The 27,512-nt window shown below is 35.3% G+C and overlaps 1 protein-coding gene across 1 annotated transcript in view; it reads left to right on the top strand.

Annotated features, from left to right (window-relative positions):
- LOC149802707 (uncharacterized) overlaps positions 1–27,512 on the top strand; it is a 44,773-nt gene that overhangs the window by 3,542 nt on the left and 13,719 nt on the right. The window contains exons 2-5 of the mRNA XM_089952102.1: positions 3,627–3,674; positions 5,348–5,434; positions 12,713–13,073; positions 21,250–23,517. Of these exons, the coding sequence (XP_089808228.1) occupies positions 3,627–3,674; positions 5,348–5,434; positions 12,713–13,073; positions 21,250–23,517 (2,764 nt within the window). The remainder of the gene's footprint in view (positions 1–3,626; positions 3,675–5,347; positions 5,435–12,712; positions 13,074–21,249; positions 23,518–27,512) is intronic.

Raw genomic sequence — 27,512 nt, 5'->3', positions numbered from 1 at the left:
GAATACTTGATTCTACCCCTCTTCATGTATACATTTACATCCTTTTACCGCTTGACTGCATATTGGGCTAAGCGACCAAATTATCAGCAAATCAAAACATGTCAAACAAAGGAAAGCTAGTATGATCAATTAGCAGTGTTGTAAGTGGTTTTGTTGCAATGAGTTTACTCAATCTAGATCATAACGAGCGGCTCACTATGATTTTAATCCAGCGAGTCAGTGTAATTAAATTAATAAAAGGTACATTACTGACATCAGTGTTGGTTTCCTTTATGAACTGATTAAATGACAGTAATGATTCTTTAATTTATAATTGATTAAACAGATGATTAACTTCCATGTGCGATATTGTGTTTGAAGCGAAACAATTACGCTAATTAATGAGCTGTTTCAGTTCGTATTTAAAAGAGAAAATTGATATTATGATCACTTTAGAAGTAGTTGTCAAGCAAGCTGATAGTTACTCTGTGGATAACATGAGTTTGCAAAATTATTTTTGCAAGTAAGGTAATAACGGTGATTCAGCGAAGGTAAATTTGTTTGAAAATGGAGGGATACAACGTAAGCCGGATATTGAGTGTGCAGTAGCTATTTCTGAGTGTGAATGAGGATTTAGTTCAATGAACTTAATCAAGACTTCTTTAAGGAATTCCTTAAACCAAAAGAGTTTACAAATGCTAATGAACATTTCTGCAAATGGACCAGAGCTTGAGGACTTTAACCCAGACACAGCTATCAACTGCTGGCTTAGTGCTGGTGCAGGTGGCAGACATATACATGGACATATTTTCAAATCCATCAGCTAAAACATATATACATGAACCTGAAGAAGCCAAATGTATAACAACCAATGTTTGTGAAAAATTAAATTCTTTTAAGAAATAATTATGTTGTATATCGTTTTGTTTGTTTTTTCTGTGGATTAAGCACATACGTCTCATCAGATCTCGGCAAGTGATTACCATTTTGGGACCAGTGAAAAATAAGGTGGGACTAGTGACGAGTAAGGTGGGACTAGTGAAGAGAAAGGTGGGACTAGTGAATTTTATGAAACCACTTGTCCTGGACTAGTGGTTAAAAAAAAAAATTTGCTCAGCCCTGCTTGGGTTCAGTTACTTTCGTCAATTACAATTTAGATATACTTGCAATTATAATTGAATTATTCAAAGTTATAATTGTTCAATTAGAATTACACCGTATGGGTGGTGTTCAATTACAATTACAAATACAGTGTAACCTCAATTAATTGCTCTCTTACACCAATTATGTTTTAATTGAATCCTACTGTAGACTAAATAATAATCATTTATTTATATTTTCTTATCTAAAACTTAGCTTTATTGCTTATTCTGTATTAATTCCTATACTATTAGCGTAACACATGGCAGTTAAGATAAATATATATATTTTCTCAATACTATAATTTGTTTGGAATTAACAACACATTTATCTTTGCATTTGTAATTGAGTTGTAATTGAGCACTTATGTAAGTCTAGCCCCCCCAATTACTCATTGACAACAATTATGTCGTAATTGAAGCCAAGTCTGACTGGGGACACTCATCAGGAAAAGATATAAGCATGTAATAATAGCAGGTAAGTAAAACCTGTTGAAAATTAATTTTAACACCCAAAAAGCTACATTTTGTAACCTTTATGATGTGCAGAGTTTATCAGGGGCATTTTGAGAACACTTCTTTATGATAATATGCCTTCCTGTTCCAATTCTGTCCAACTGTTTGTAGCAAAAGAAATTAACCTACATGCACCTGGATTCATGTGGTCTTGTACCAAAAAAAATGTGCATTAAACAAGTCACAAAAATAACTATATTCCACTGCTTTTATAAATAAATATTTTGAAGCAAAATCAGTTATGATGTCTGTCTCTGTCCATATGTTACTTATTTGGTTTTTTGCACAACTCAAGTAGCACACAGGTGCATTTACCAAACTTAGTGGATGGATTGTTGTTGCTGTGGGCTTAATGCCATTTTAAAGTACATTATGGGTTTTACATGGCAGCCAGTAAAATGGCTGGAGTAAGAACCCAGAAGACTCCCTGAGAAGAACCACTGACCCATGAGAAGCTGCTGGCAAGCTTTCTCTTATACCCAAATAGGCCAAGCCAGAGACTAGAACCCAAACAGCCCAAATGGGATGGAAATGATTAGTAAAGGCGAGCATTTTAGACCACTAGGTAACCATGGGTCCTACAGGATGGATTTCCCTTCGAGAAAGGAAGAACCCTGTTGATTTTGGGCTCAAAAGGTTAAGTTCTTTGTGACTGTAGGAAAGACCAAAGAATAAATTGAGTTGTTTACCATCTACATTACCAGATGCTCTAGCTAACTTTGCACCTAGGATAAGGAAGAACCCTGCACATTTCAGGGTCAAATGGTAAAAGGTTAGAGTCACTATATCTGAAAGAAGAATGTTTTTTAACTAATTCTCCATCATCTGATTTACCAAACTCAGTGCATGGCTTGCACATCAGGTAAGAAAGAATCATATTGTCAAGGTCAGTGACTGCAGAAAATAGTTTCTGGACAAGAACTCAAGTTCACCACAATCTACATTTGCCAAACTTTGTGAATGGCTTGCACTTTGGATATGGTAGATACGGATATGGTTTCTGCACAATAACATCATTTCTACATCACAGGCCATGACCAAACTTTGTGATTGGCTTGCACATAGGGTAAGGAGGTATACTATATTCGGGCCAGGGGGTCAGACATCAATTTTTTTTTTCTAGAAGAAGAAAAATGTCTTGGTTATCAATGTAGCAAACTGTTAAACATGTTAAGGTGTATTAAATGCCATTCATGGTACTTTTGTTTCTCTATCATTGAAATATCTTTCAGGCACTAAAGCAAGGAAATTTAAGACTACTGACATAGTTCCATGTAGTAACAGATTGTCTTCTTCAAAACAAGATGTCAGATCAGAGGGTGTAATAAAACAGATTTGATCCAATACTGACATAGACCAATAATTGTTGATAACATTTTTTTAAAAATGGCCATTGTTGTTTTTGATAATTCCCATTAGAATACAGACTCATTATCATGACAGATTTATTGGTCCAGTCATGTATTTGGTTTCCTAAACTTTGTTAAGTGGAAAAGGAAATTGCTTTCTTGAACGTCAATGACTATGTATTAATGCCACAACTTTCACTCAACACTTATCTCAGAAAGCCAGTAAATTCAAACCAAGATGTTTGGAATGTTGTCCATGATCATAACTTGGAAGCACCCTATCAGTTATATTTAATGAACATGGGAGGACAAATGTACATAAGCAGCTAACATTGATCCCTTGGTGTATTCTTTTCTAAACTGTCTTAGCCAAGAGGCTCATACAAAATTGGTGGGTAGGTGTTTGATCAGGTTTGTGCTCTTTTTGTTTTGAGTCTTCATAATTGCAGACAAGTATTTATGTACCAGCTGTAAAATCATCTGTATTGAAAGGAAATATGAATATTAGCTAGGTATTACATGTTGTGGTACATGCATAACACTCGCAAGTATAAGTAATGTTTATATGTTGAAGAATTACATTATCTTAATGTACAGATTTGTTTAAGCAGTAATGAAAAATACTTCTTTGATTATTTTTCAGGAGGATCTTGAGGCACTTCGTCAGGCTGCTTTGGCCACACTAAAGAATGTAAGTTGAAACAGTTTTTAACTAACCTTGTAGTAAGACCAAATGAGCTTATGGTATGGCCATACATCCATTATGTGCTGTGAGTCTTGCATGTGTCCATCCATCAACAGTTGCTTGTTACTATTCTGGAGTCATTTCTGATCTGATTTCAATCAGACTTGGAATATGGGTTTATATTATCAAAGTTGGCGACTGACTGACGAGATTGGATTGCACTACAGTTTATTCCACAAATTAGTGTCATTAAATGTAGCTAAAAGTACCTAATTCATTCTAAATATATAGTGTAAAACGAATTAAGTATTTTTAGCTTCATTTAATGATGTTGACATGGTAACTTACCGAGTTACAGATAAAATAAAATTTGCGATGCTGTGGAACAAACTATGTTGTCGTGATGTTGACATGTGATGTTGTTCATTATGAAAACAGCTCCTGAAAATGTCAGAAATTCATTCGTTCAGTTTCCTTGCTCAAAGATATTGTTTACAACATAATTTTCTCCACTCTATGCAAGTAATAAACCATGCATTGATGAGTTTCGGTGATTAGCATTTGTACCGGTAAAGTTTGGTCTTGTACTGACTTTTTTCATCTCTTCCATTAAGATGTGCCAGTGGTAACAAAAATGCCAGATCATTTGTTGTAAAAATGCTCAAAGATTTACATTAAAAGTTGCATTTTGTCAAATTAAGTGGGTCCACATGTTACTACAGACTGAAACTTATGCCTGGAATAACAGGGTTATTGACTTCACATGGGTCGAGATAAGCAGGGAAAATTAGCATAACAAAGTAGGATTTTTTCAGGACCAGACCAAAACACTTGACATACACGGGTTCTAGAGATAACTGAGCACAAGATAAGTGGGTTTGACTGTAATATTAATATATATTAATTTGGTGATGTCACATTGAATTGGTTAACCTTGTTACCACACTGGAATTAGATATGCATATGTTATTACAGTCTTGAATAAGTTAAGTAATGAACAAGATCCATGTATACTCATAGATGCAGCCAAGGTACACAAGTGCAGGAATTGCACAAAATGTGTATGAATGCATGCACATGGAGAACAATGGTACGCGATAACTTCTGGTTTAAACATGCACATATTAAAATCTATTTTCTGCAGTATATAATTTTTATTTTCATCAAGTGTTCATTGTTGCACTGCTGGTAGAGGTTTCGTCGTGCTTGTTGTGACGTGTCTTTGTTCAAGTAGGCAAGTGTTTACACATCTGGGTATTTCAACTTTACATAAATTTGTTGGAATGTATTCCATAATAAATGTGTTATCCAGATTAGCATTAATTTTGAGCCATGCAATTTGATCTGCTTATATTGAAGGATTACTTTTATTCTTCAAATTTAGGTTCAAAACATTATGAGACAGAAAATATAAGAGCAGTGAAACATTTCTGTATATTAATTTTATTCATTAAAATTTAAGCATTTGAATATCAGCAAGAGAAAAAAAAACTAAGTATATGTCATTCACTCAACAATTCCAACTATCTGTATTCTGTACATTTGCATTACAAATCCATGGACAGATCATACATTTTGCATCAATTTTGTCCAGTACTAGTGGATCAAATTTGTTTTTCTCAGCCATGTCTTTTTGTAATGTATCATAAAAATATAACCTTTTTATTTTATTGCAACAGAAAACAATTGAAAAACCCTCTGAAGTGCCAGTTATTGTAACACCTACAGATGTACTTGCAAATCAGAAGCGAGCAGCTCAAGAACAGGTATACAGAGCTTTAAAAATGTCTTTGTTGCCACATACAGAAGCTAACTTTCCATAGATGAACACATTTTTCAGATGGTGATTTATTTCAATAAAAACAATAGATTTAGTGGTTGAAAAGTTTCCCTAGCTTGTCCTGTTGTTTCCCAGTGTTTGCCTTATAGTTCTTGCAGAATGCATGTGTAGCCATGTTTCATATACTATTAGAAATGCTTTATTTGGCATGAAAAACAATATTTATTAGTTGAAAAGTAAAAGTTCTCACAAAGAGAAAAATTATTGAAGAAAATGCTAGTAGTCATTGGGTGAAGACTAATGTTTTGAGAGAGAAAAATCCAAAAATGTACAATGTTTTCTGGTATGCCCAAAAATCAAACCTGTTTTTAGTTCTACCAGAGGAGCTTAGGGGCCGTCCATATAATACGTACGCCTGGAAGGTGGGGGTCTACTGATAATGTACGTACGCATAGGAAATGATGGGGGGATGAAACCTAGATGATAATTTGTCTAATATTTAACCTGTTCTACTGGGTTCAGTCAACGTTTGAATTTTAGCACACACTAGACAAACTTTTTAAAGTTACTCAGCTTATTTCTTTGATGCAGCCAGACATTCAAAGTCGGTGGACTATCTGTTTTATTAAACATGTTAATATTATTAATTCTTGATTGTTTCCACGTGGATTAAATATAGTCCATTGTATAGAATTCATGGGGGGTGCATCAAGCATACATATGCAGGTGGGGGTGTAAAAAAGAATGCATGTGTACAGGGAGGAGAATGGGTCAAACTTTAAGAGATTTTTGCGTATGTACTAAATGGATGGACCCTTATCTGGTGGTTTTTAATTCATCAGAATGTTTACAGTTAGCACGAGTTTGTTTTACCTACTTGGAAGAAAGTCGTGAAACTACACATACATTCATCCCATTTATACTACGTTCCTAACTGAAAATGGTGGCACTCTGACATCCAGTATGGCCACATCAGCAGCCATCTTGAAACTCCTCTTATCATTGCTGAATTGATGGTTTTATTAACATGAGTTTTCAGCAAAAGACTTATGATGTATAGTTTGTCCTGAGGATCCACTCTATGTTTCTGTATTTTGCAAAGGATTTGATTTTGTCATCTGACATTCATCTGTCCATTAGGACAAGTTTGTTATTGCTACTCCTGTACTGCATGGAGGATTGCCATGAAACTTTACAAACATGTTCATCCCATGCTTTAGTTGGTCCTAAATGAAAATGTGCTGCTCGGGCATCCAATATCTTGAAAATGTTGTAATGGCTACTTTTACTGAACCGGTGGTCATATCAACAATGGGTTTTCACTGAAAGACTTCTTATGATGTCTGGTTGGTCCTAACTGACAATGTTGTTGATCTCGTGTCCGATTTGGACAGCAAAGCTGCCATCTTGAAAATCTTTTTATTGCAACTCCTCCTGATTGATCCACTTGAGTCAAAAAATATGAAAGTTTTCCTACAGAATATTCATAACTTATTGTTCTCAATAAACCACACTCCCCTGCCTTGCTGTATTTTTCCAAAGAAATGTATAGAACTCTACAGTGAATCCATCTGAGCCTGAACTTCTCCCAATTTCCATCTGTTTTAGACACATACTTATACTGTATTTATCAAATAGAAGTTTGAATGATTATCATTCTTCTTGGAGGCCCCGAGTGGCCGAGTGGTCTAAGGCGCTGTTCGTTACGGATCACTGCCATCTCACCTCTGTCTGCGTGGGTTCGAGTCCAGGATTCAGCCAATGTGGGTATGTGAGAAAGCTTGCCAGTAGCTTCTCGTGGGTCGGTGGTTCTTCTCGGGGTTTTCCCGGGTTCTTCCTCCACCATTAATACTGGCCGCCATGCATAGCCTATCGTGTGCTGAAAAATGGCGTTAAATCCCACAACAACAACAACAACATTCTTCTTGACTTAGTTTAATGTTCTGATTTAAAAATCAGTTTTGAGCTTGGGTATCTTCAACATCAGGGTGAGCAATTCTACTTTTGTACAGTTCCATATAAAACTGTTTATGAGCTTCTAAAGCATGTTTTTGGACTGTTTGTACCATCAGTCTAACTAATTTGTTTTGTCTTTTTTTTCAAAACTTTTACCATTAAGCCTTGGGTTGTGACAAAACACCTTTTGTATATGTTTGTCTTAATCAGTATATTTAATGTTCCTCAGCAGATGGAGATTAAATTTCCAATGTACTTTTCCTCTTTGAAACCATGAGAAAACTCACTCAAAACAAAAGCTGAATAATCAATCTTATACCTCAGAAAGATACACGCCAGGCTTTTGTTGTTGTAGGGTTTAATGCCATTTTTCAGCACACGATAGGCTATACATGGCAGCCAGTATTAACATGCCAGGCATGGAGTTGATTACAGGTGCTCTGTTACAATTACAAATGGCATTATGATTATAGGTTGTTTGGCACTGATGCTTACTATTACTCTTTATTTGAAAACCATGATTATGATTACAGCAGGTGATTACACTTGCTTTGTATTTGCTTATCTTTTGTTGTTCTGGGCAGATATATTAACTGAGGGGAAAAAAACAATTTTAACCTAACATGTACATGTTTATTGTCAATTATTTAGTTACAAATTAACATGCCAAATGAGCACTTCTTACCACTGTTTACATCAGATTCACATTCCCATCAACAGTTTTAGATGTTACAACAAATAAACATAAAGCAAAGTTTGCATATGTCAGTATATTTTTAGACAAATTAGCTTGATATTTGCGACCTAAAATTACCCATTACTTATTGTAATAGTCAGCATTCATGGTCTTTTGTTTATATAATCTTTTATTATTCTTACAGCAAATACAAGTAGAATTAGTGATTTTTTGGGGTTATAATCATTTTTAAGTAATCATGGTTACTCTGTGATTACACTGCCTATGAAGGACAATTATGATTATAGAACTTATGAAATAAGTTATTACAATTGTGATTACAGTTCATACTGTAATTGATTACAGTCATAATTGGTCCCATGCCTCATACATGCATCAGCTGTATTCATATGAATATCCTAAGATCAAGAAAATAATCTAATCTACTTTGTGTCAAGGGAGCTTTTTGTTTCTAGGTATAAAAAGTCTTGTGGAATTTGGCCAGGGGTCAGTTAATTCCAATTCATTTTTCAGGTATTGCCTTATTGATGTATACTGTTTGTGTTTATCTAAAATATTTTAATTACCTAAATGTAATCTTGAACAAGATTACAATCTCCCTGCATTATAACAGATAAAAGAAACTAAAATTTCTTCCTTTAGCTTTTTGAAATAAATTATCATCATTATAACATTACAAATTCACAAGAGTTATTGTATTACCATTAGTTCTGATATCTAAAATAAGAAATCTCCCTCGACTGATACATCTTTTTCTGTCAATCACAAATTCAAAATTATTTCTTTAAAATATTGAGACAATATCAATGTTACTAGAACAGTGTCTAAATATACATTTGTATCCCCATTTAGCAGCCCCATTTTTTTTTCAGTGCTCATTATACTATGAGTTTCTTGTAAACATGCTGTAGATACCTTGTTTTGTTGTTTCCAGTGGAAAATGTCCCTGCATTCAGAGACCAAACATTGCCTGCCTCTAACATTCATAGATAAATATTGTATGTTACTATCCATGGAAAAAGCAGATATTTTACATATACAAGTTCTTGTACAGGAATAAATGAAGTAATTGTCACCTTGAGCTTATCACTCATTCAGACAAAATACAACATCCATCAAAATGCATCCATGATGTAACAGTGCATGCTGTAAATTTTGTGACATTTAACATTGATAAATTACATGGAAGGATAATGTGCACATCTGAAATGACCATTATGCCACTGCCAGTTCTTTGAAAAGTTTAATTAAATCAGTTTAGTGAACCAACAGATGCAATAAATGATGGAAAATTACAATTAATATAAAAAAAATCCTGAATGGTAGTATACATTGGATGAAGTAAATGAGTGAAAGTATGAACAAGGAACGAGTGTGGATGAGTAATGATAAAAATAATGAGTAAATGAATGTGTGTAGGAGTGAAAGATGTTGTATGAATTAGAGAAGGAATTGATGAGGGAAAGATATGAAAAAAATGGAGAGTGAATAATAAATCTATGGATTAATGACAGCATTGATGAGGAAAGGATTGAAGTTACAAACAGAATAAATGTAATCAATGACAAAATCAAAGGAAACCAAGGTGGAGATGAATCAACAATATTAAACAGGAGGAAGAAAACAAAAACAAAAATAAACCCACAGCAGACCAAAAATTACAAGAATTTAAAATAAAAGAATGGTCTTTGTATGGATGAATGAGTTGACAAGGTGAACATATGAAGAGTTAAAATCCAACTTGCATGGATTAACTCCTGGTGTCTTTTTTTTAAAAATTTAATATCAGTTTTGTCTTAGGTAGAATACTACTAAACAAACAAAATATGAAATGAAGAATCCTATTTACTGACAAAATTGATGATATAACATGTCTAAATCAGCAGAAGTTTGAGCTAACATGGGTACTATACCTATTTGGCACAGTGTAATTGAAACAAGCTTTGAAGAAGAGAATCAGCAAAATATAAGCACTTCAAACCCAATAGGTCAATTTCATGAATTCACAGAATTGGAAATTGCGCTGACATTCAAAATTTCTCATCAGTTCCATCATAAATGTCAAATTATGTCTTTCTTGCTGTGGTTTTAGCATACACAAAACCATTAAAATACCATGCACTGTTAATCTCCTGATGTTTGATTAATTTGTTGAGAGTTCAGTATTCATCCAGTTCATATCCTCCACCAGTTTAATTCCTTTGTTTGCTTGAATCCTTCCACTTCCTGATAATTCAAGCTAACTCCAGAATCTGACAATCACTGGATGTGGCTGTATCTGGCAGCCAGTGATCCTATACACAGCTATGATGTCCCTTTCATCTAAGCCAATCCTTATGGCTTCCTTCACAACTTCAGAATTCTCTGTCTCAGTTTCCTCTCTCTCCAGCCATAAGTCTTTGACATTCATCTTTCTCCACTATTGTTTGTTTTGATTTGAAGCTGCATTTGCTTATTTTGATCTCTTGTCAGAGTTCTTCAGGTCATGCCTGCATTTTTATTTTCCTTTTCCAGCTATGCCTCTTTTAATTTTCTCATAATTGCTTGTAACCAAACTCAAGTGAATCAGCCTTATCCATGAACTCTCCTGTCCTCTCCAATACTGCCCTTTCACTTTGTACTACTGATGTTCCATCACATTCTCTAACAATTCCCTCTGCTCTCTGAGGCTTTGCTTTTTTTTCCCTCGGTGTTCAGCTCAGTTGCACTCATGCTGGATTACTTGAATTTGTGTCAGATGCCTCCATGGGGGAACCGCTGTTTTTCATTTGTTGCTTATCTTGGTCTTTCTTTCAAGTCATGCCTGTAGAAAATTTTGTTTAAACTAATTTTTTTTCTCACTACCACTCTTTGGTAATACTTTTTAATTGCCAAACAATTACTAATGAAGGTAACTGATGAACATTGTAAAAAAAAAAAAAAACAGGTACCTATAATGAACCAAGCCAGATAAACAGAATAGGAAATGTCTCAAAACTGCATTACAGAACTTCTATTTCTGCTCCATCATCCAAGAATTTGAATAGAAAAGCTTTTGTTTCCAAAGTATATATCATCCACCAATAATATTATCCTTGAATATTCACATATCATCCCAAAAATTTAGAATCCTTTCACTGCAATAAAAAAGACAAAAAAATACATAACTGAAAAAATCTGTGTTACCATCTCCCTAGCTTCCACCTTCCACCATAACTATCACTTCCACTGATATTGGTTTGCTTTGTTTGAGCATTCCCTTAATTGTATTTTTTGAGTTCTTGTTGTATATCATTTTTAATTCTACTGGTCATTGACCAAAAATGTTTATTGGATGGTTCGTTGTTTATCATCCATCAGCCTTGTTTTTGTTATTGCTCTTCAGCAAAACTACTTGGGGCGTTGCCATGAAACTTAGTAAACACAGTGTCCATCTTGAAAATCTTGTTATGGCTACTTCTCTTGAACAAACTGTAATATTACCATGTGGTTTTCACCAGAAGACGTAATATGATGTCTGGTTGGTCCTGATCTGATGTCCAGTATAGCTGCCACAACGGTCCTCTTGAAAGTATTATCACTACTCCCCCTGAATTGATGATTGTATCACAGACATGATTTTATTCCGTTTTAAAGTGGAATTCCATTTTTCTCCTGACTTGAATCAGATTTTTCTTGATATAGTCTGTTTTTTATATCATCTCTGATCCAGTTTTTTAAAAATGGTCTGTCCGGTCTGATAACACAATGACTCTTGTAAAATATTTGTTCCATATATTAGTTAGCACACGACTTTCTTTTCAAATGATTATTTTGGTTTATTTTATGATCATAAGTTGCACCAGGAGCATGAGTGTAAAATGGGTTTTTCCCTGGGAGCCCTGGACACCCCAGATCGGGGGTGCTGCCCCTCAAGACCCAGTTGGGGGAGGACCCCCAAATCCCTCATAAAAAATTTTCAGTTTTTTTTTTTATGGAAGACCAAAATCATGTCTGGTATCAACATCAGGTGTTTGTTAAACAGCTTAGTATGATGTTTAACTGATCCTAATGGTACCATGCAAATGATCAGTATTTTTATAACAGTGGCCATGTTGACAATCACTTTTTTCTTCTGAATAATTGGTCATATAAGCATGGGGCTTTCACTGAATGACTTCTTTTTCATGTCTAGTTGGTCGTAAATGAAAATGGTGCCGATCTAACTGCCATCCTGAAAATCTTGTTATAAAAGCTTCTCTTAGATGAATGGTCATTTTCACATTTGCTTTCACCAAAAGACTTCTTTGATGTCAAGTTAGTAATAAATAGAAATGGCACCAATCAACTACTGAGTAAGACGTAATGAAAATCTTATTATTGCAGCTCTTCCATGTGAACATGAGATTTCCACCAGAAGATTTTTTATGATTCTTGGTTTGGCCTAAATGAAAATGGTGCCAAGTTGACATCCAATTTGTCCACCACTGCAGCTAATTTTAAATTCTTGTCACAGAAGAATATTTAAGATGGTTTCAACTCTCCCCAGTTTAAAGAAATAATGGTCTTACCTTGAAATCATGGACATTCTTTTCCATTAGGGACTCTTGATCATTGGTACTGTGTTATATTAGCTCTCACTTATTATTTCAGATTTTCTATGACCCTGATTTTCTTCACTTTGGTCATGATGTTGGAGATCTCATTACACCAGTTTCAATGTTGGGGCGAGGAAATACAGATTTCATGAGGAATTTTCAAGCTCATGGACGAGGAATGCGAGGGAGAATCCGTGGTCGAGGTCGGGGTAGAGGAGGACGAGGGGTATCAAACGCAAACACAAATCTGATTGTTATCAGTACTGTCCCATTGGAGGGAGAGGAGGAAAAACCAAAGGGAGACCAAACTGACAAAGAAAATAAACCTGTATTTTTGCGCCCACAAGATAAATGGGCCTTTGGACTTACTGATGAGAATAGCAGATCATCTTTGTCCTCTCCATCAAGACCAAAAGGTTAGAAAGTGTTGTATTCATCAGTATGTTTGTGCTCTACACTCATGTATATATTTATTACATTTGTAAAAGCAGTAGTATCTGATCATGGCATGTTACTATTGATTTTCATTGCCATCTTAATAGACCATTGGCAAGGACCTGATCTGATGACCAACCCCTCCCACTGTCAAACAAGGCATATGATTAAAACCATTTGCTTGGAAATGCGTGGAAAGGAATGTTGGTATAATCTTTCGCAGAGACATATGCATCATTGGTTTTTTGTGGTGGTTTTTTATATATTTTTTTAATGATAGATCCTAGATTAAGTATCCATAAATATGTACTATTTACCTAAACTGCCAAATTTGAAACCCACACAAATAATGCGTTTCACAGTAACTCACCAGCCAGAATAAATGAAATTGGTGAAATAGGGAGAAGTGGATGTAAACGTTTACTATATCCTAAAGGACCAATGTTTTTGCATATTTTCATGTCAGGTTGCTAAGATGATGATGAAATTTATAAAAAATATTAACATTTCTTATTTCATTTCACCACGGTTGTTCTATAATAGAAATGGTAACCTTGAAAATGGATTACAGTCAAAAATCGATAACATCCTTCACTGCTCAAGTTCCCTTTTCATCTATTTATATGATGAATTTTATCAGTAATGGACATGGATACACCCACGAAGTGATAATTTGTTTTTGATTGGGAAACACAAATTATGTTTTTCAATGCTTCTTTGTGAATTTTTTGAGGGAATCCCATAGATAGTGATGTAATTTCTGACATTTGTGATCATATAATTAGCATCAAAATTGACTTGAGAAGAAATTATTTCTTTTTCTATTCTTCTGCCCTCCTCTTTGAAGTAAAGACTGACAAATGTCAAAGTTTTACTTTGATCATTAATGAAAATGGGTTGGGGTAATGTCATGAAATAAATGCAAGGCAAGGTGACCTTTGCTTTTGAGCCTGTTTGGGTGAAATGACACTGTGGTGACTCTTTTTACCTGATTCACTCCCTAATTTGGACCCTTGAATATTGGGATTGATAAGAGCAGACAGCTCCCCATTTTTATCATAAGAGATAAGTATTTCTTCCATAATTAGACAATTTGGGGGGAGGGGTTCACTAGCTGTTTGGATAGTTCATGATACATTTTGTTAATGGTTGATAAACATATTTTGTACTTAAAATTACTTATATTCAACACATGGTCTCAGATTCATCTGCCTAGGTAGGCAGCAAGAAACCCTATACGACTTTGAGACTACTGAACCAAATCATATTCATTATAACATCTTATTTCATGCTTTTCTTTAGCGAAATTGACTTGTACAAAAAACGATGTTTTTTTTATACTAAGAACACATCAACAGCAACATGCAGCTATTATTTAAAAGGCAGCTTCTTTACAAATCAGGAAAAAAAGTAGATAATAATTACTGTTAATTGTAGTGTATAAAATTAATTTTACAACAAAAATTATGAATGGTAAGGTTCAGAAGGTTACAATCCTAATAGTAATGTTAAAAATTCCAAAAAAATACTAATTTTGCAATTAAACTTTCCCAGTTATGAGGACAGAGAACCCAGAATTTTATTTTTGGAATCATTCCTGGTGTATAGTTTTAAAATGTACAACATCTGCATTTTTAGCTCATCTGACCTGAAAGCCAAATGAGTTTATGTTAGGACCTGTTCTTTTGTGCACCTATCAAAAACTGTTATTTGAAACTTGTTCACAAAAATTACTTGACCAATTTGGATTAAATTTGGTACTTGGCATCTTGGAATGATGAACTTTCAGATATATACAAATGATGCTGATTTGCCATCAAGTTGGGCCATCATTTCTAAATGTTGCAGAAAGTTTTAAAAAGATTTCTACAACAACAGTTGAACAGAATTTGATCACATTTGACACAAAGCTTCCTTCAGATATAGCCAGTGCTACTACTGATTGAAATTACACCATAACTTAAAATAGAGCTACATTTAAATGACTTTCTTCAGAACATCTGAATGAAAATGTTACCAAACTTGGCAGGAAGAAGTTGTGCTTGAAGATATTCAGATTTAGGCCTCCACCATGTGTTTCCTACTGCACTGATTTTAAACTTTGGGTGTATAGGTTGGTTGTTTTTCTTTTTATAAATTTAAAAAACACTATTTATTATAATACTTAATATATATAATGTATTAAGTGCTTCAAATACTGGGATAAACCGATTCAATTAGGTGCACTAGGGTCGGCAACAAAATAGAGGAATATGATCTGGCTTCAAGCATGTCATCACGAAAAATAACAAAAGCTTTACATTTACTGGTGCTCTGCCTCATATGGCTGGCATTGCTTAATATAGAAGATAAAATTGTTTGAAAGGGTCTACACAAAAGCTGTGTAGCATTATTTTACCCTATTTCACAAAAGCACTTAATATTGTTTAACCAAATTTAATAGACATCATCCAGGCATAGAGGGCTTTCAATTATGTACAAAAGTTCCAGTTCTGCCATCAAATATGGCAACATGTGTTGCTTAAAAGAACAACTAGAAAATAATTTTGGTGACTTCGTCAGAAAAATTACTGAACTGAATTTTATACAACATTAATGAACGCATTCGAGTGTAAAGGGCTTTGAAAGGGCAAAGTAGGATAAGTGTTGTATTCATCCCCATATCAGATCCAGATGAAGAAATATATATGTATAATATGTCCCTCTCTGTTCCCTAAATACATTTTTTTTATTTTATCGATGGCTGCTTTTAATAAAGGAAAGGAACCATTAAACATTTTTGTCTTCATTGTAGCACATATAATGTGGATTATAGATATGTTGGCAAAAATCCACAATTATGCTTATTACCAGAAAATCTAGATTTTAAATTGTGCATTTACTCACAGTATGCATAATAGTCGATGATAAGACTTGTAAAGCTTGAATTTTGGTTTGCACTCTTGTTTAAATGATGTGTATATTTCCATTATGTTTGTTTAATTGCCTCTGGCACAGTTATTTGTTTTCATTTAAAATGAATGCATGGTTGTGCATGTGTGTGTGATTTGTAATATAGTTTTAACAATTTTAGTCATTTTGTTTATGATGTCTGCATTGTGGCAGTTTATAGTGATGTCTTCCACTGGGGCATCATGCCAAACATGTATCATCATGTCCCATCCAGTAAAATTACTCTGATACCAGACTGACCAGTCCTATCACTAACCCCTTCATGTTGAGCACTAAAGAAGGCCGCTGCACATTTAAAAAAATTGTCTTTTGTATGACTTGGCTGGGGTTTGAACTCACAACCTCCCACATCCGAGGCAGATGCTCTAACCACTTTGCCACTGGAGCTGTATCTTTAGTATGACATTGGATTGGGTTGGGTTGGGGGGTTTGGGTAGACAAACCCATGACCTGCTGCATTGTGGTGGATGCTTTGACCACTTGGTCCACCACAGCTATTGATAGTTTATATATATCTTAATCATTTTCATTACACAAATGAAGTGCATAGAGGAGAATTAAAAAGTTCAGAATATTGGCACCCAAACTTGTTTTGTTTATGTATTATGTTGGGGAAGAGTTCATTTGAAAAGCGGATGAAGTACCATTGTCCATGCTTATAATTCCATTGTCCCATTAGACTGGAAGTTTCAGAACATATCAAACAGAAAGAAACACAGATCCAGTGTAACTCCAATGTCAAAGGCCCAAACCTGGATCTTTTCCTCTTTTTTCTTGGGCTACTGCTTGTGTCAAATGCCTGCAAATGCACTCATGGGTTGTTACACCCACTCCACCCAGAGTTCACACGCACACCATCTTGATTTTACTCTTGAAATGACTTAATTTAAACTGGTTTTGATCTTACCTTCAGTATGGCTACAATGATAAACATCTTGACAAGCTTGTTGTTGATACTCATGAATGATTAACTTTTCAGCATTTTGTTTTTGCCATAAGACTTCTTATGATGCCTAGTTGGTCCTAAAGGAAATTTGTGCCAATCTTGTAAATTATATCCAATTATAGCCATCTTGGCAATCATTTTATTGCTCAAGAATATCAAGATGGTTTTAACACTCAGCAGTTAAAAAGAAGAAATGGTTTTATCCTTTAATTTCTTTTCAGTCATCAGTCTCATTAAGGGACTTTTGCTTTATTTTATAGGTATTGCCTTAATTTGTATCTAACTCGGTGCTCCAAAAACTGGATAGCCCTATTCCCAGGGTTTATCTAAATCTACATGTATTTGAATATCTTTAGAAAAAGTTGACCTTTACACAAGTCAAGTGGTACTTCAGAAGCCACTTTTCCTTGGCCTTAAATGTAATATTAAAAAAAATTCAAGAGCACTGTTAACTGTTTTCAGGATGATTCAGAGTTGAATGCTTTAGATGAATTAGAAAGATCCTAAATCATAATTGATATGGACATTGGTGTGATTGTTGTTTTATGAAAATATTCATCTTAACAAAGACATTTAGTACATGGTATGTTTGCTGATACATACTGAGATGTTTTGCCACTAGTTCCATGGTCTCTACAGTATGTACATGTCAAATCTCTGACCTGTGGTGTTGGTCAGTGGTAAACATACTTGATTCAAGTCAATCTTTATTTAATTGGACCCACCCACTACTCAAAAAATTTCATTGAGTTGGTAAAGCCAAATGGCTGTTGCATCATATGGTAACCTAGAGCCTGCTCACATAATTTCTACTTGAATGCATCTTTTTGATGGAAATGATGTGATGAATGTTTCTTCTGCATTAAAAAGAATATGTTATAGTTCAGTTGGCAGAGTTTGTTACCAGTTTGGAGACCATGTTTCTGATCCAAGTTTGATGGATTGGAATTGATGCTTGCATCATTAACATCTTCAGGGATTTCATTAATGATTGAGATTCACTTTTACTAATGAGGTGATGTTGCAACTGACTGAGATTGTTACCATAATGACTGTAAGTCTTGGGACACCCTAAATTATTTTCAAAAGCAATTTTTTTATGGCCTATAAATGACAGGAGACAAAAAAAATTCATGTACTATATTTCCTGGGACATCATCAACATTTTTTTTCTCTCTACTAATCAATCAGTGTATTTTCGTGATAACATTTTAAAAAATAGTGACCATGTTAGTTAAGGAACTATCATCATGAATTATTATTTGGGAATATTATAAATTTATATACTTTAGAAAGTCAATAAATATATTTAATTTACCTGTTTCCTTATTATTTCTACCCAGTTCAAAGGTGTATAATTTGATTAATGACAAGAGTTTCACATTAGTGGGTTGCTGTAAGATTTTACAACAGTAACCTATCCCTTTTGTCATCAGATTAATATTGTTTGTATCCAAAATCTCAATATGTTGTCAATAGTGCAATATGCAGAGCAGTGATATAGCAGGTAGTATTTTAAAAAATTTGATAATGTAATTTTGGAAATGTAGATATAAAACTGAGTTTCACCTTGTTTCTTTCAACCATTATTTTGTACATTGGTATGATTTCGGCCAACGGGTCCAATAGTAGTATTGTTTGATATCCAGAATCACATTATAATGGGTGAGAGCTGAATTACTTTTCCCAAAACTGTAAGCATGGATCTTTCTGTCATGATCATAGCCATTGTAGTTTTACATATAGCCAGATTATATGGAGTGACAAATTCCTGTTTATGTCATTATTTGGAGCAAAAGTGTTTAAGAATTTTTCACTTCTAGTTGCCATGGTAACCAAAACAATTTAGCAGTCAATAACATGAACCATCATCAGAAATGTGTTTCTTTCAAATGGTAAAGGTTGTTTAATAATCTAAAGTGGAGAGGGGTAATTCCTTAACTAGAAGATTTTTAAGATTTTACTACAGCTTTATTAGAAATTCCCCGAAATTTAAATATATTTAAATTTCCAGAAATTTCATGTGAACTTTCTCCATAGCCCCCCACGTGTCATGCATCTCACATCTGCATTGACCATCATGCATTATACATAGTACCATCATAAATCACCCTACAGCTGCATTCCAGAGCAAATTTCAAGAAGACTTTGCATGGAAGGTAATATTGAAAACATCACAGATTATTATCCATATTTGTGCATATTAATGAGGTAATGTGGCATTTGATAGCAGAGCTTGACACCACCTAGACTTGAGGCATTGTGACAAATACAACTTGGTTTGTGAGGTTATATTTATAACATTGGGAAAAGATTAATTGTGCCTACTCTGACATCTGTTCGCACCCATGCAACAGAAATCTGCTTGTTTTGCTAACCTTACTTTTCCTGTCTCAGTCTGGTTATCTCAGTCCATTTGTTGTCTCAGTCACAGTGTACAAGCGTTTGGAACTTTTTAAAAAAGTAGAAACCTTTCTTATCTATTCTATGATTGATTGGAGCAATAAAATCCAACAACAGTGACAACAACAATGACAACAACAGATATATAACAACAAGAAACTCACTCATAAAGCTGCTTACGGTCTCTCCAACTTTGATAACACAACATACAAAACATTTCAAGACACACACACACTAATCAAGCTATTTGATAGAGCTATAGACACAGGCAATATATATATCACTGGCTACAAAAATCCAAACTCAAGAGCTACATCAAAGCTGGACAGAAGTGTGTTACGTCAGACTGGTTTTTTCCAACATTGTCATGCACCCAGAATCTGTCCCCAGAGTTTCCAAGAAAGTCATGGATTAAAAATTTCCTCAGTCGCTACACACACTGTTAGAACTGTACCCGTTGGGCCTGTTGTACTGCACAGTATGGTGCCGTTACCTACCGTAGAAAGTTTTCCAAATTAGAATTGAAGAAAGTTAAAATTTAACTGTACAAAAGATATTAAGTACATATGATGTCCATCGATTACATGTGATAATACAGTAATAACATCAAATGTTCTTATGTTTCTGTTTCCTCATGCATAGAACTTGTATACCTAGGGTCAGTAGGTCACCCCATTGCCCTTATTAACAGGTTCATTTTAATGGGCAGTATTTATGTAAACAGCAGCACATTGCTCCAAGCTGTTTGTTGTGCAATACTTCAAACACACCGCTCCAGTGGCCTAGTGGTTAGAGCATCCCCCTCAGAAACAGGAGGTCTTGGGTTTGATCCCTGACCGAATCATACCAAAGACTTACAAAAATGATACTAACAGTTGCCTCGTTAGGCACTCAGCATTAAGAGGTTAGTGTTAGGACTGGTCGGCCTGGTGTCAGGATAATGTGACTGGGTGGGACATCATGCTACATGTCTGTGGCATGATGTCCCAGTGCTCGACATCACTATAAATTGCCACACTGCAGACATCGTAGCGATATGAATGAAAAATTGTTAAAGCTACGTTAAAGAATCCTAATCACACACACACACACACTTCCAAGACATAAAATAATAACTTTTTCTTGATTTTTCTTTTATAAGAGCAGTATATATAGCTAGATATTTTCATAAAAGAATATAATACCTGATGAGCTTTATATACTGAGGCAATGATAGTAGCTCATTATTTGAATCTGCTAAATATATTGCAAACAAAATGCACCGTTATTTTAATTTAATTGGAAAAAGTTTGATAAGAAAACTAATCTGTGTCAGTGTTTGTACGAAGACAAAGAAATTCCTGTTGCAGGGTTACATTATTTATGACCTCACTTGACCATGTAGGGAGACAAATACTGTAACCCCTTGACTGGGATTTCCTTGTCTTGGACCAAACCTCAACATAAATTCAATTAATCTTACATGTGCATTGCAGTGCAAATTGATTGATGATGTTATGTTACAAACATTACGAAAAAAAATTAACTGTACACGTTACATCTGCCTAGTATTGAGATGGTTGTATATCTGACCTGGAGATTGTAAACTCAGAGTTTGATTTTTAAATCGAGATTTCACTCTCAACCAGTCAAAAAAGTGGCATTAAAAAGCAAATCTCTTTATAATTAAATGTTATAAAATCTTAAGATCAGAAATTTTGATTTCCATGCCTGATTTATTGATGTTTCATTGTTTAGAGGTAGAGTTGAATACAACTTGGTAAGTAAGCTTTCATCAGCAAAATCTTGAATGAGTTCATTCGTGAGTTACAATTATAATTGTTTATTTATTACTGTTACATTCCTTTATTTCACAGACAAGTTCAGTCGCTATGATGATCACTCTGATAGTGAGGAGGAGGAGGAAGATTGGTATGAGGAGGAAGAGGAAGATGAAGATAAAGAGGAAAAGTCAGTCGAGGAAGAAGAAGAAGGAAAAGAGAAAGAGGTGGAAGAAAAAGAGAACAGTACAACTGAAGGATCTGATTCAGACCAAAATGATACTTTTAGTGACAGGTTGAAAGCACAGGAGAATGATGATGGATCAGATAATCATCTTGATGAAAAGGATCCAAAAGGTAATGAAAAGGATATGTTGACTAATAAAACTGATGATGCTTCCATATCTCATGAACGTGATGAATCAGACAAAAAGAATGAGCAATATGTACATTCAAAAGCCAGAGTTTATGACACTGAGAAAAAGGATGCAGACAAAGGTGCTACAGACCTGGATACTTCAAATACTGTTCAGTCTGACCCTGAGAATATCAATACAGATTTGGATTTAGAGAAAGAGAACCTAATAAATGAATCTGTTGTTGTGAGCACTCTAAAGAGAGAGCCCTCACCTCTTGTGTCTGAAAGTAGTCAGAGTACTTGGAGTAGGAGGAGAAGGCGACGTGGAAGTGTAGCAAGTTCTAGTCAAGAATCTGATTCCGAAAGTGACAGTCAGTATGAATCAAAGAAGGTGTCTGAATCAGACTTGGGCAGAAGTTCCAAACCCAAGTCAGACTCTTCCTCTAACAGTAGTCCCAAGTCTGAGTCAGACTCAGACTCTAACATTGGTCCTGAGTCAGACCCAGATTCTAACAGTGATTCCAAATCTGAGATAGATTCAGTTTCTAAAAGTTGTTCTAAGTCTAGTTCAGATTCCCATTCTAACAGTGGTCCCAAGTCTGAGCCAGACTCAGACTCTAACAGTGGTTCCAGATCTGAGCCAGATTCTGGCTCAAACTCCGACTTGGAGAGTGGTGATGAGTTCCATATAGGTAGAGCAGGTGAAAAAGTTGATTCTGACAGTGAATTAGGAATGTCTCAGGTAAAAAAATCATCTCTTTCTGTACCTTCATCTAGGTATGACCATGTTTCAGACTCTGAGAATGACTCTGATGATGAACTGCATTTCAGAAGGAAAGGAGCTTCCTCTCAAAGAACGAGGAGGAAATATTCAGGAGGTGGAATTGATAATGATTCAAAGTTGTCCAAAAAATCCACATTGTTGTCCGATTCAGAAAGAGGTCATACAATTAAAGCCAAGGGAAAATCTCTCGAATGTAATGAGAAACAAAAGACTGTAAGTTCTGCCTGTAAAATAGGGTCTGATGTAAATTTTTCTTCATCCAAAGAATTAGCATTAGAAAAGAAAATCTCTAACTATACAAGGACAGTTGCACACAAATCTAGGTCAGAATCAGACTCTGATTCACCGCCTCAGTCAAAAAACAGAAAATTAGAACCTCCTTCAAGATCACCAGTGCAAATGAAGAACAAACTAAGGTCACATTTGTGGTCCAAACACAGGAAAACTAGGTCACGGTCAAGGTCCAAATCAATTTCTAGAAGAGAAAATTTTCATTCTAGATTGAGAGCCAAGTCCAATGAAACTGCAAAGGACAGAAAATCACAAAAGCCATATGATTCAACAGAAGAAAAAAACAAAAGAACGAAAGATAAACATTACTCTAAATCCAAATCTGAAATGAAAAGGAGAAACTCTAGTGAGCAGAGAGAATTGTCTCATTCGGATGGTGGAAGTGATAAAAGTGTATCAAGTTTTAGTGATATGGATACAGATTCTGAGACAGACACATGGCGTGACAAGAAAAAGGGAGTCAATGAAAGACACATTGAAGATATAGCTAGAGAACGGAGAAAAAGAATGGCACAAGATTCTCCACAAAGAATTGAGAGAGATCGCCCCAAAACTCATAAAAATTTGCCTGGTTCTGCAGGACTTGAAAACAGACGAGAACGAGTATTTTATAAAAGGAACCAAGAAAAGAGATTTGTTGAGGAAGAATCTGATTCTGATGGAGAGTCTAAAAGGGGCTTAAGACGAGGTTTGGTTAGTGTTGTCCTTGGAGACAGTGCTAAAGGTCGTGTTAAGAACAGTGACTTGGATGACACCGCCTTGCATCAATCAAGGAAGTTTGATTTTGACAGGATGGGTAACAAGTCATCCTCCCTGATCCGATCTGTTGGAGTGAAGAAATCAGAAGGGCCTGAAAGTACAGATTCCTCAGATGAAGGACTGAAAAGGGAGGGTCGTAAGAGCCCTGTTATTAATATTACATTCACAACTGGTAAGAAACTATTAAATCTCCCAATTTTTTAGCCCACCTAGCCATAAATATTATGCATTCTGCACATCTCTCTCTCTCTCTTTCTCTTTTGATACACAGGCCCAGGGCAAGTGCCATTTAAAAACTATGTGCATAATTGGACCATATATTTAGCTCTGATGGCTATAGACCAGAAAGGCTTATGGGGTGGCCTGTTGTCCAACATCTGACATACCAGTAGCAAAAGTTTGTTATTGCCATTCCTCACGAACTACTTGCAGAATTGCCATGAAAATATGTGCACACATTCATTCCAAGGTCTAGTTGGTCCTAAACAAAATAGGTGCTTCAGAATCCAATAAGGCTGCCACCTTGACCATTTTCAAAATCTTATCCTTTGTCCTGAATGCATGGTCATATCAAAATGGAAGTGTACTTGGAAAAAAGTTCTTAAGATATCTAGTTGGTTCTTAATCAAAAAGCCCAGTCTGACATACAGTATGGCCACAATTGTAAGCATATTGAAAATTTGTTCTCACATCTACTTTTGAACTGAAAGTCATCTTGACTTGTGGTTCTTACCATAAGACCTCTTGTGATGTCTCGGAAATGGTGCCAATCTGTAGCACAGTAATGACCACCATGGCAGCCACCTTAAGCATATTTTTATTGCTACTCCTCCTGAACAGAAAGTTAAATAGATATGGGTTTTTCACCACAAGTTTTCTTATGATGCTTAATTGGTCCTAATTAAAGATTGCCAATCTGCCACCTATAGTCTGAATATACCTCCCCATTTGTTTGTACACACCCCCCACAACTGATGTAAAAAAAACAACACGAAAAGCATAAATGAAATAAAATATGCACAGAACTTAGTCACTTCATTTATTTATTTATAATTTCAAACCTAATTATGCTCACAGGGACCCTAACCCTGTTATCATCTGTGCATTTGACTCCAAGCAGAAATTTTCATTGTAAAAGATGACCATGCTTTCCAGTCATTTCCAGTTCCTGGAAAAGCCCATTTTCAGTGAAGGGGTGTATCCAAGACAGCACATGGATGTACATATAAGGAAAAAACTACACTGTCTGCTTCCAATATTTACGATGTCGAATCAAGCAAAGGAAAAGAAAGACAACTACAATGGAAAGTCTGTTAAGGATGAAAGACTTAGAGGATGCCATTGTTAGGGCCACTCTGGTCACAGTCAGCTTAGAAATTACAAATCAGTGAATGAATTGACCAAGTTCAATGCACTTTTTATCACAAAAAAGATTTCCATTATTGAAATCGGGGGGGGGGGAGGCAAATGAACAGGGATGTATATTCAGACTATAATATAATTGCAGTGGTAGCCAACTGAACATCTTGTCATTATTTCTTCTGCTAAACAGTTATATTGACATGGGGTTTGAATGGAAGAATTCCCATGATACGTGCTTGGTTCCAAAAGGAAAATGGTGCTGATCCAATGACTAATATGACCACTACAGTTGCCATCTTGAAAATCTTGTTAATGCTACATTGGAAACTCTTGTTATTGCCACTCCTACGGAGTGGGTTGGATGTGTCAGCATGGGGTTTTCACCAAAAGACTTCTTTCTTATGTTTAACAGTTAGTCTTAAATGAAATAGGTGCATATCTGACATCAAAGATTATGGTGGCAGCCATCTTGCCACTTGTACTCCTAAACAGAAAGTTGTATTGACATGGTGTTTCTACCAAAAGGCTTCCTATTATGTCTATGTAGACCTAACTGAAGAAAATGTTGCTGATGTGACCTCCAATGTGGCCACTAGGGTGACCACTTTAAAAATCTTTTTTTTTCTTCCCTTGAACAGAAAATCTTACCAACTTGTTTTGTGGGTTTTTTTTCCAACCAGAAAATTTAAAATGTTCCATGATGAAATGATGCTTATCATCACTCAGATATGGCCACCATTGTAGCCACCTTTAACATATTATTATTGCTATTCCTTCTAGGCAGTTGGTATGTGAGAAAGCTTGCTAATAGCTTCCTGTGGGTAACTTTTTCTTGTAGGGGTTTTCCATGTTTACTGGCAGCCATGTATCATGTGCTGAAAAATGGCATTAAACCAGAAAAACAAACACAAGCACATCAACATGTGCTTTAACTAAAATACTTCTTAAGGTGTCTTGTTGGTCTTAAATAAAAAGGGTGCAGATCTGACAGCCAATATGACTACCATGATGGCCATCCTGAAAAGCTTGTTACTGCTACTAATTCAGACTCTGTAGTTTTTAGTTTTTTCAAAAGGATTTCATCTGATGTCTAGTTGGTCCTAAATAACGATGTTGCCAGTATTACAGACAGTATGGCTGTCATGATTGCCATCTTGAAAATCTTTTTATCATTACTACACTTGAATGGTTGGACATATTGACATGGAGTTTTCACCAAAAGTCTTCTAGTTAAAGTTGTGTTAACATTCAATATGGCCACCATAGCTACCAACTTTAAAATCTTATTATTACTCCAGAATATCAGACATGATTTCCAGACTCTGCAGCTATAAAGAAGAAATGGTCATATCTTAAATTCCTGGAAGGTCTTTATTGTTGTTGTTGTTGTTGTAGGTTTAACGCCATTTTTCAGCACACGATAGGCTATACATGGCGGCCAGTATTGATGGTGGAGGAAGAACCCGGGAAAACCCCAGAAAGAACCACCGACCCTTGAGAAGCTACTGGCAAGCTTTTTCACATACCCACATTGGCTGAATCTTAGACTCGAACCGCCGCAGAGGAAGGTCTTTAAATGCAGTAGGGTTATGGATGGTCATGGACCAGAAGAGCATGTGAGATGATCTGTTCTCTGTCATTTGTTGCCTGTCATCCATCCATCCATTAGCACAAGTTTGTAATTGCTACTCCTCCTAAACTACTTGGTTGATTGCCATTAAAACATTATACAAAATTGTTCCACTCAGACATCCAGTATTTACACCAGTGTCCACCTGAATAGATGGGTCATATCAACTTTGAGTTTACACTAAAAGACTTCTAATGGTTTTTTTTCTTCTCCTAAATGAAGATGGTGCTCATCTGATGTCAGATATGGCCACCACAGTGGCCATCCTGAAAATCTTGTTTATTGCTACTTCTGAACACACTTTAATAATGTCATAGGTCGTAAATGAAAATGGTACCAATCTGATGACCAGTATGGCTGAATTTTGTTATTGCTAACCCTTATGAATGAAAAATAATGGTGCCATGTTGTTTTCACCAGAAGACTTCTTATGATGTATATTTGATGCAAAATAAACATAGCCACACACCAGCCATCTAGAAAATATTATCACAACTTCTGAATGGATGATTGTCTTATTGTGGGATTTTTAATGAACAATGTCTAGTTGGACCACATGGTGCCATTCAGATATTTAGTATGTCTGCCACAGTGGCAATTTTTAAAAACTTATCTGTATATAACTTGAATAAATGGTCATGTCAGCATGAGATTTTCACTGAAAGACTTCTTCGCTCTCATGAAATAATAGCGTATCAGCATGGGTCTTTCATTGAAAAACTTCCTATGATGTCCAGGTGGTCGCAAGTGAAAATGGTGCTGATCGAGCTTCTAATATACTTCCACAATGACCATCTCAAAAATCTTATCACTATTAATCCCTTATGGATGGTTATATTGATATAGTGCTTTTCCTAAGAGACTTTTTATGATATCTAATTATTACTTAATGAAATAGTGCCAGTCTATTTCAAATATGGCAGTTATGGTATCCATCTTTGTAATATCATTATCATTGCGCCTCCAGAATGGAAAGATATATCAACAGAAGACTTATTATTATGCCATGTTGGGCCTAAAGAAAGTGGTGCCAAGTTGATATCAGTTATCATGCAGTGTTTCCCTTTGCCCTCATTTGCGTTTCAGACACCAACAATTTTTTAATGTGACCCCCCAGTTTTAATACCAAAGTTTGTTTTTTACTCAGTCTGACCCCCAGTTTGGACACCAAGGAG

Source organism: Sinohyriopsis cumingii, chromosome 3 (assembly GCF_028554795.1).
Source record: "Sinohyriopsis cumingii isolate HCF-2022 chromosome 3, ASM2855479v2, whole genome shotgun sequence".
NCBI classification, from domain to species: Eukaryota; Metazoa; Mollusca; class Bivalvia; order Unionida; family Unionidae; genus Sinohyriopsis; species Sinohyriopsis cumingii.
This window is presented reverse-complemented; position numbering and strand designations above follow the sequence as displayed.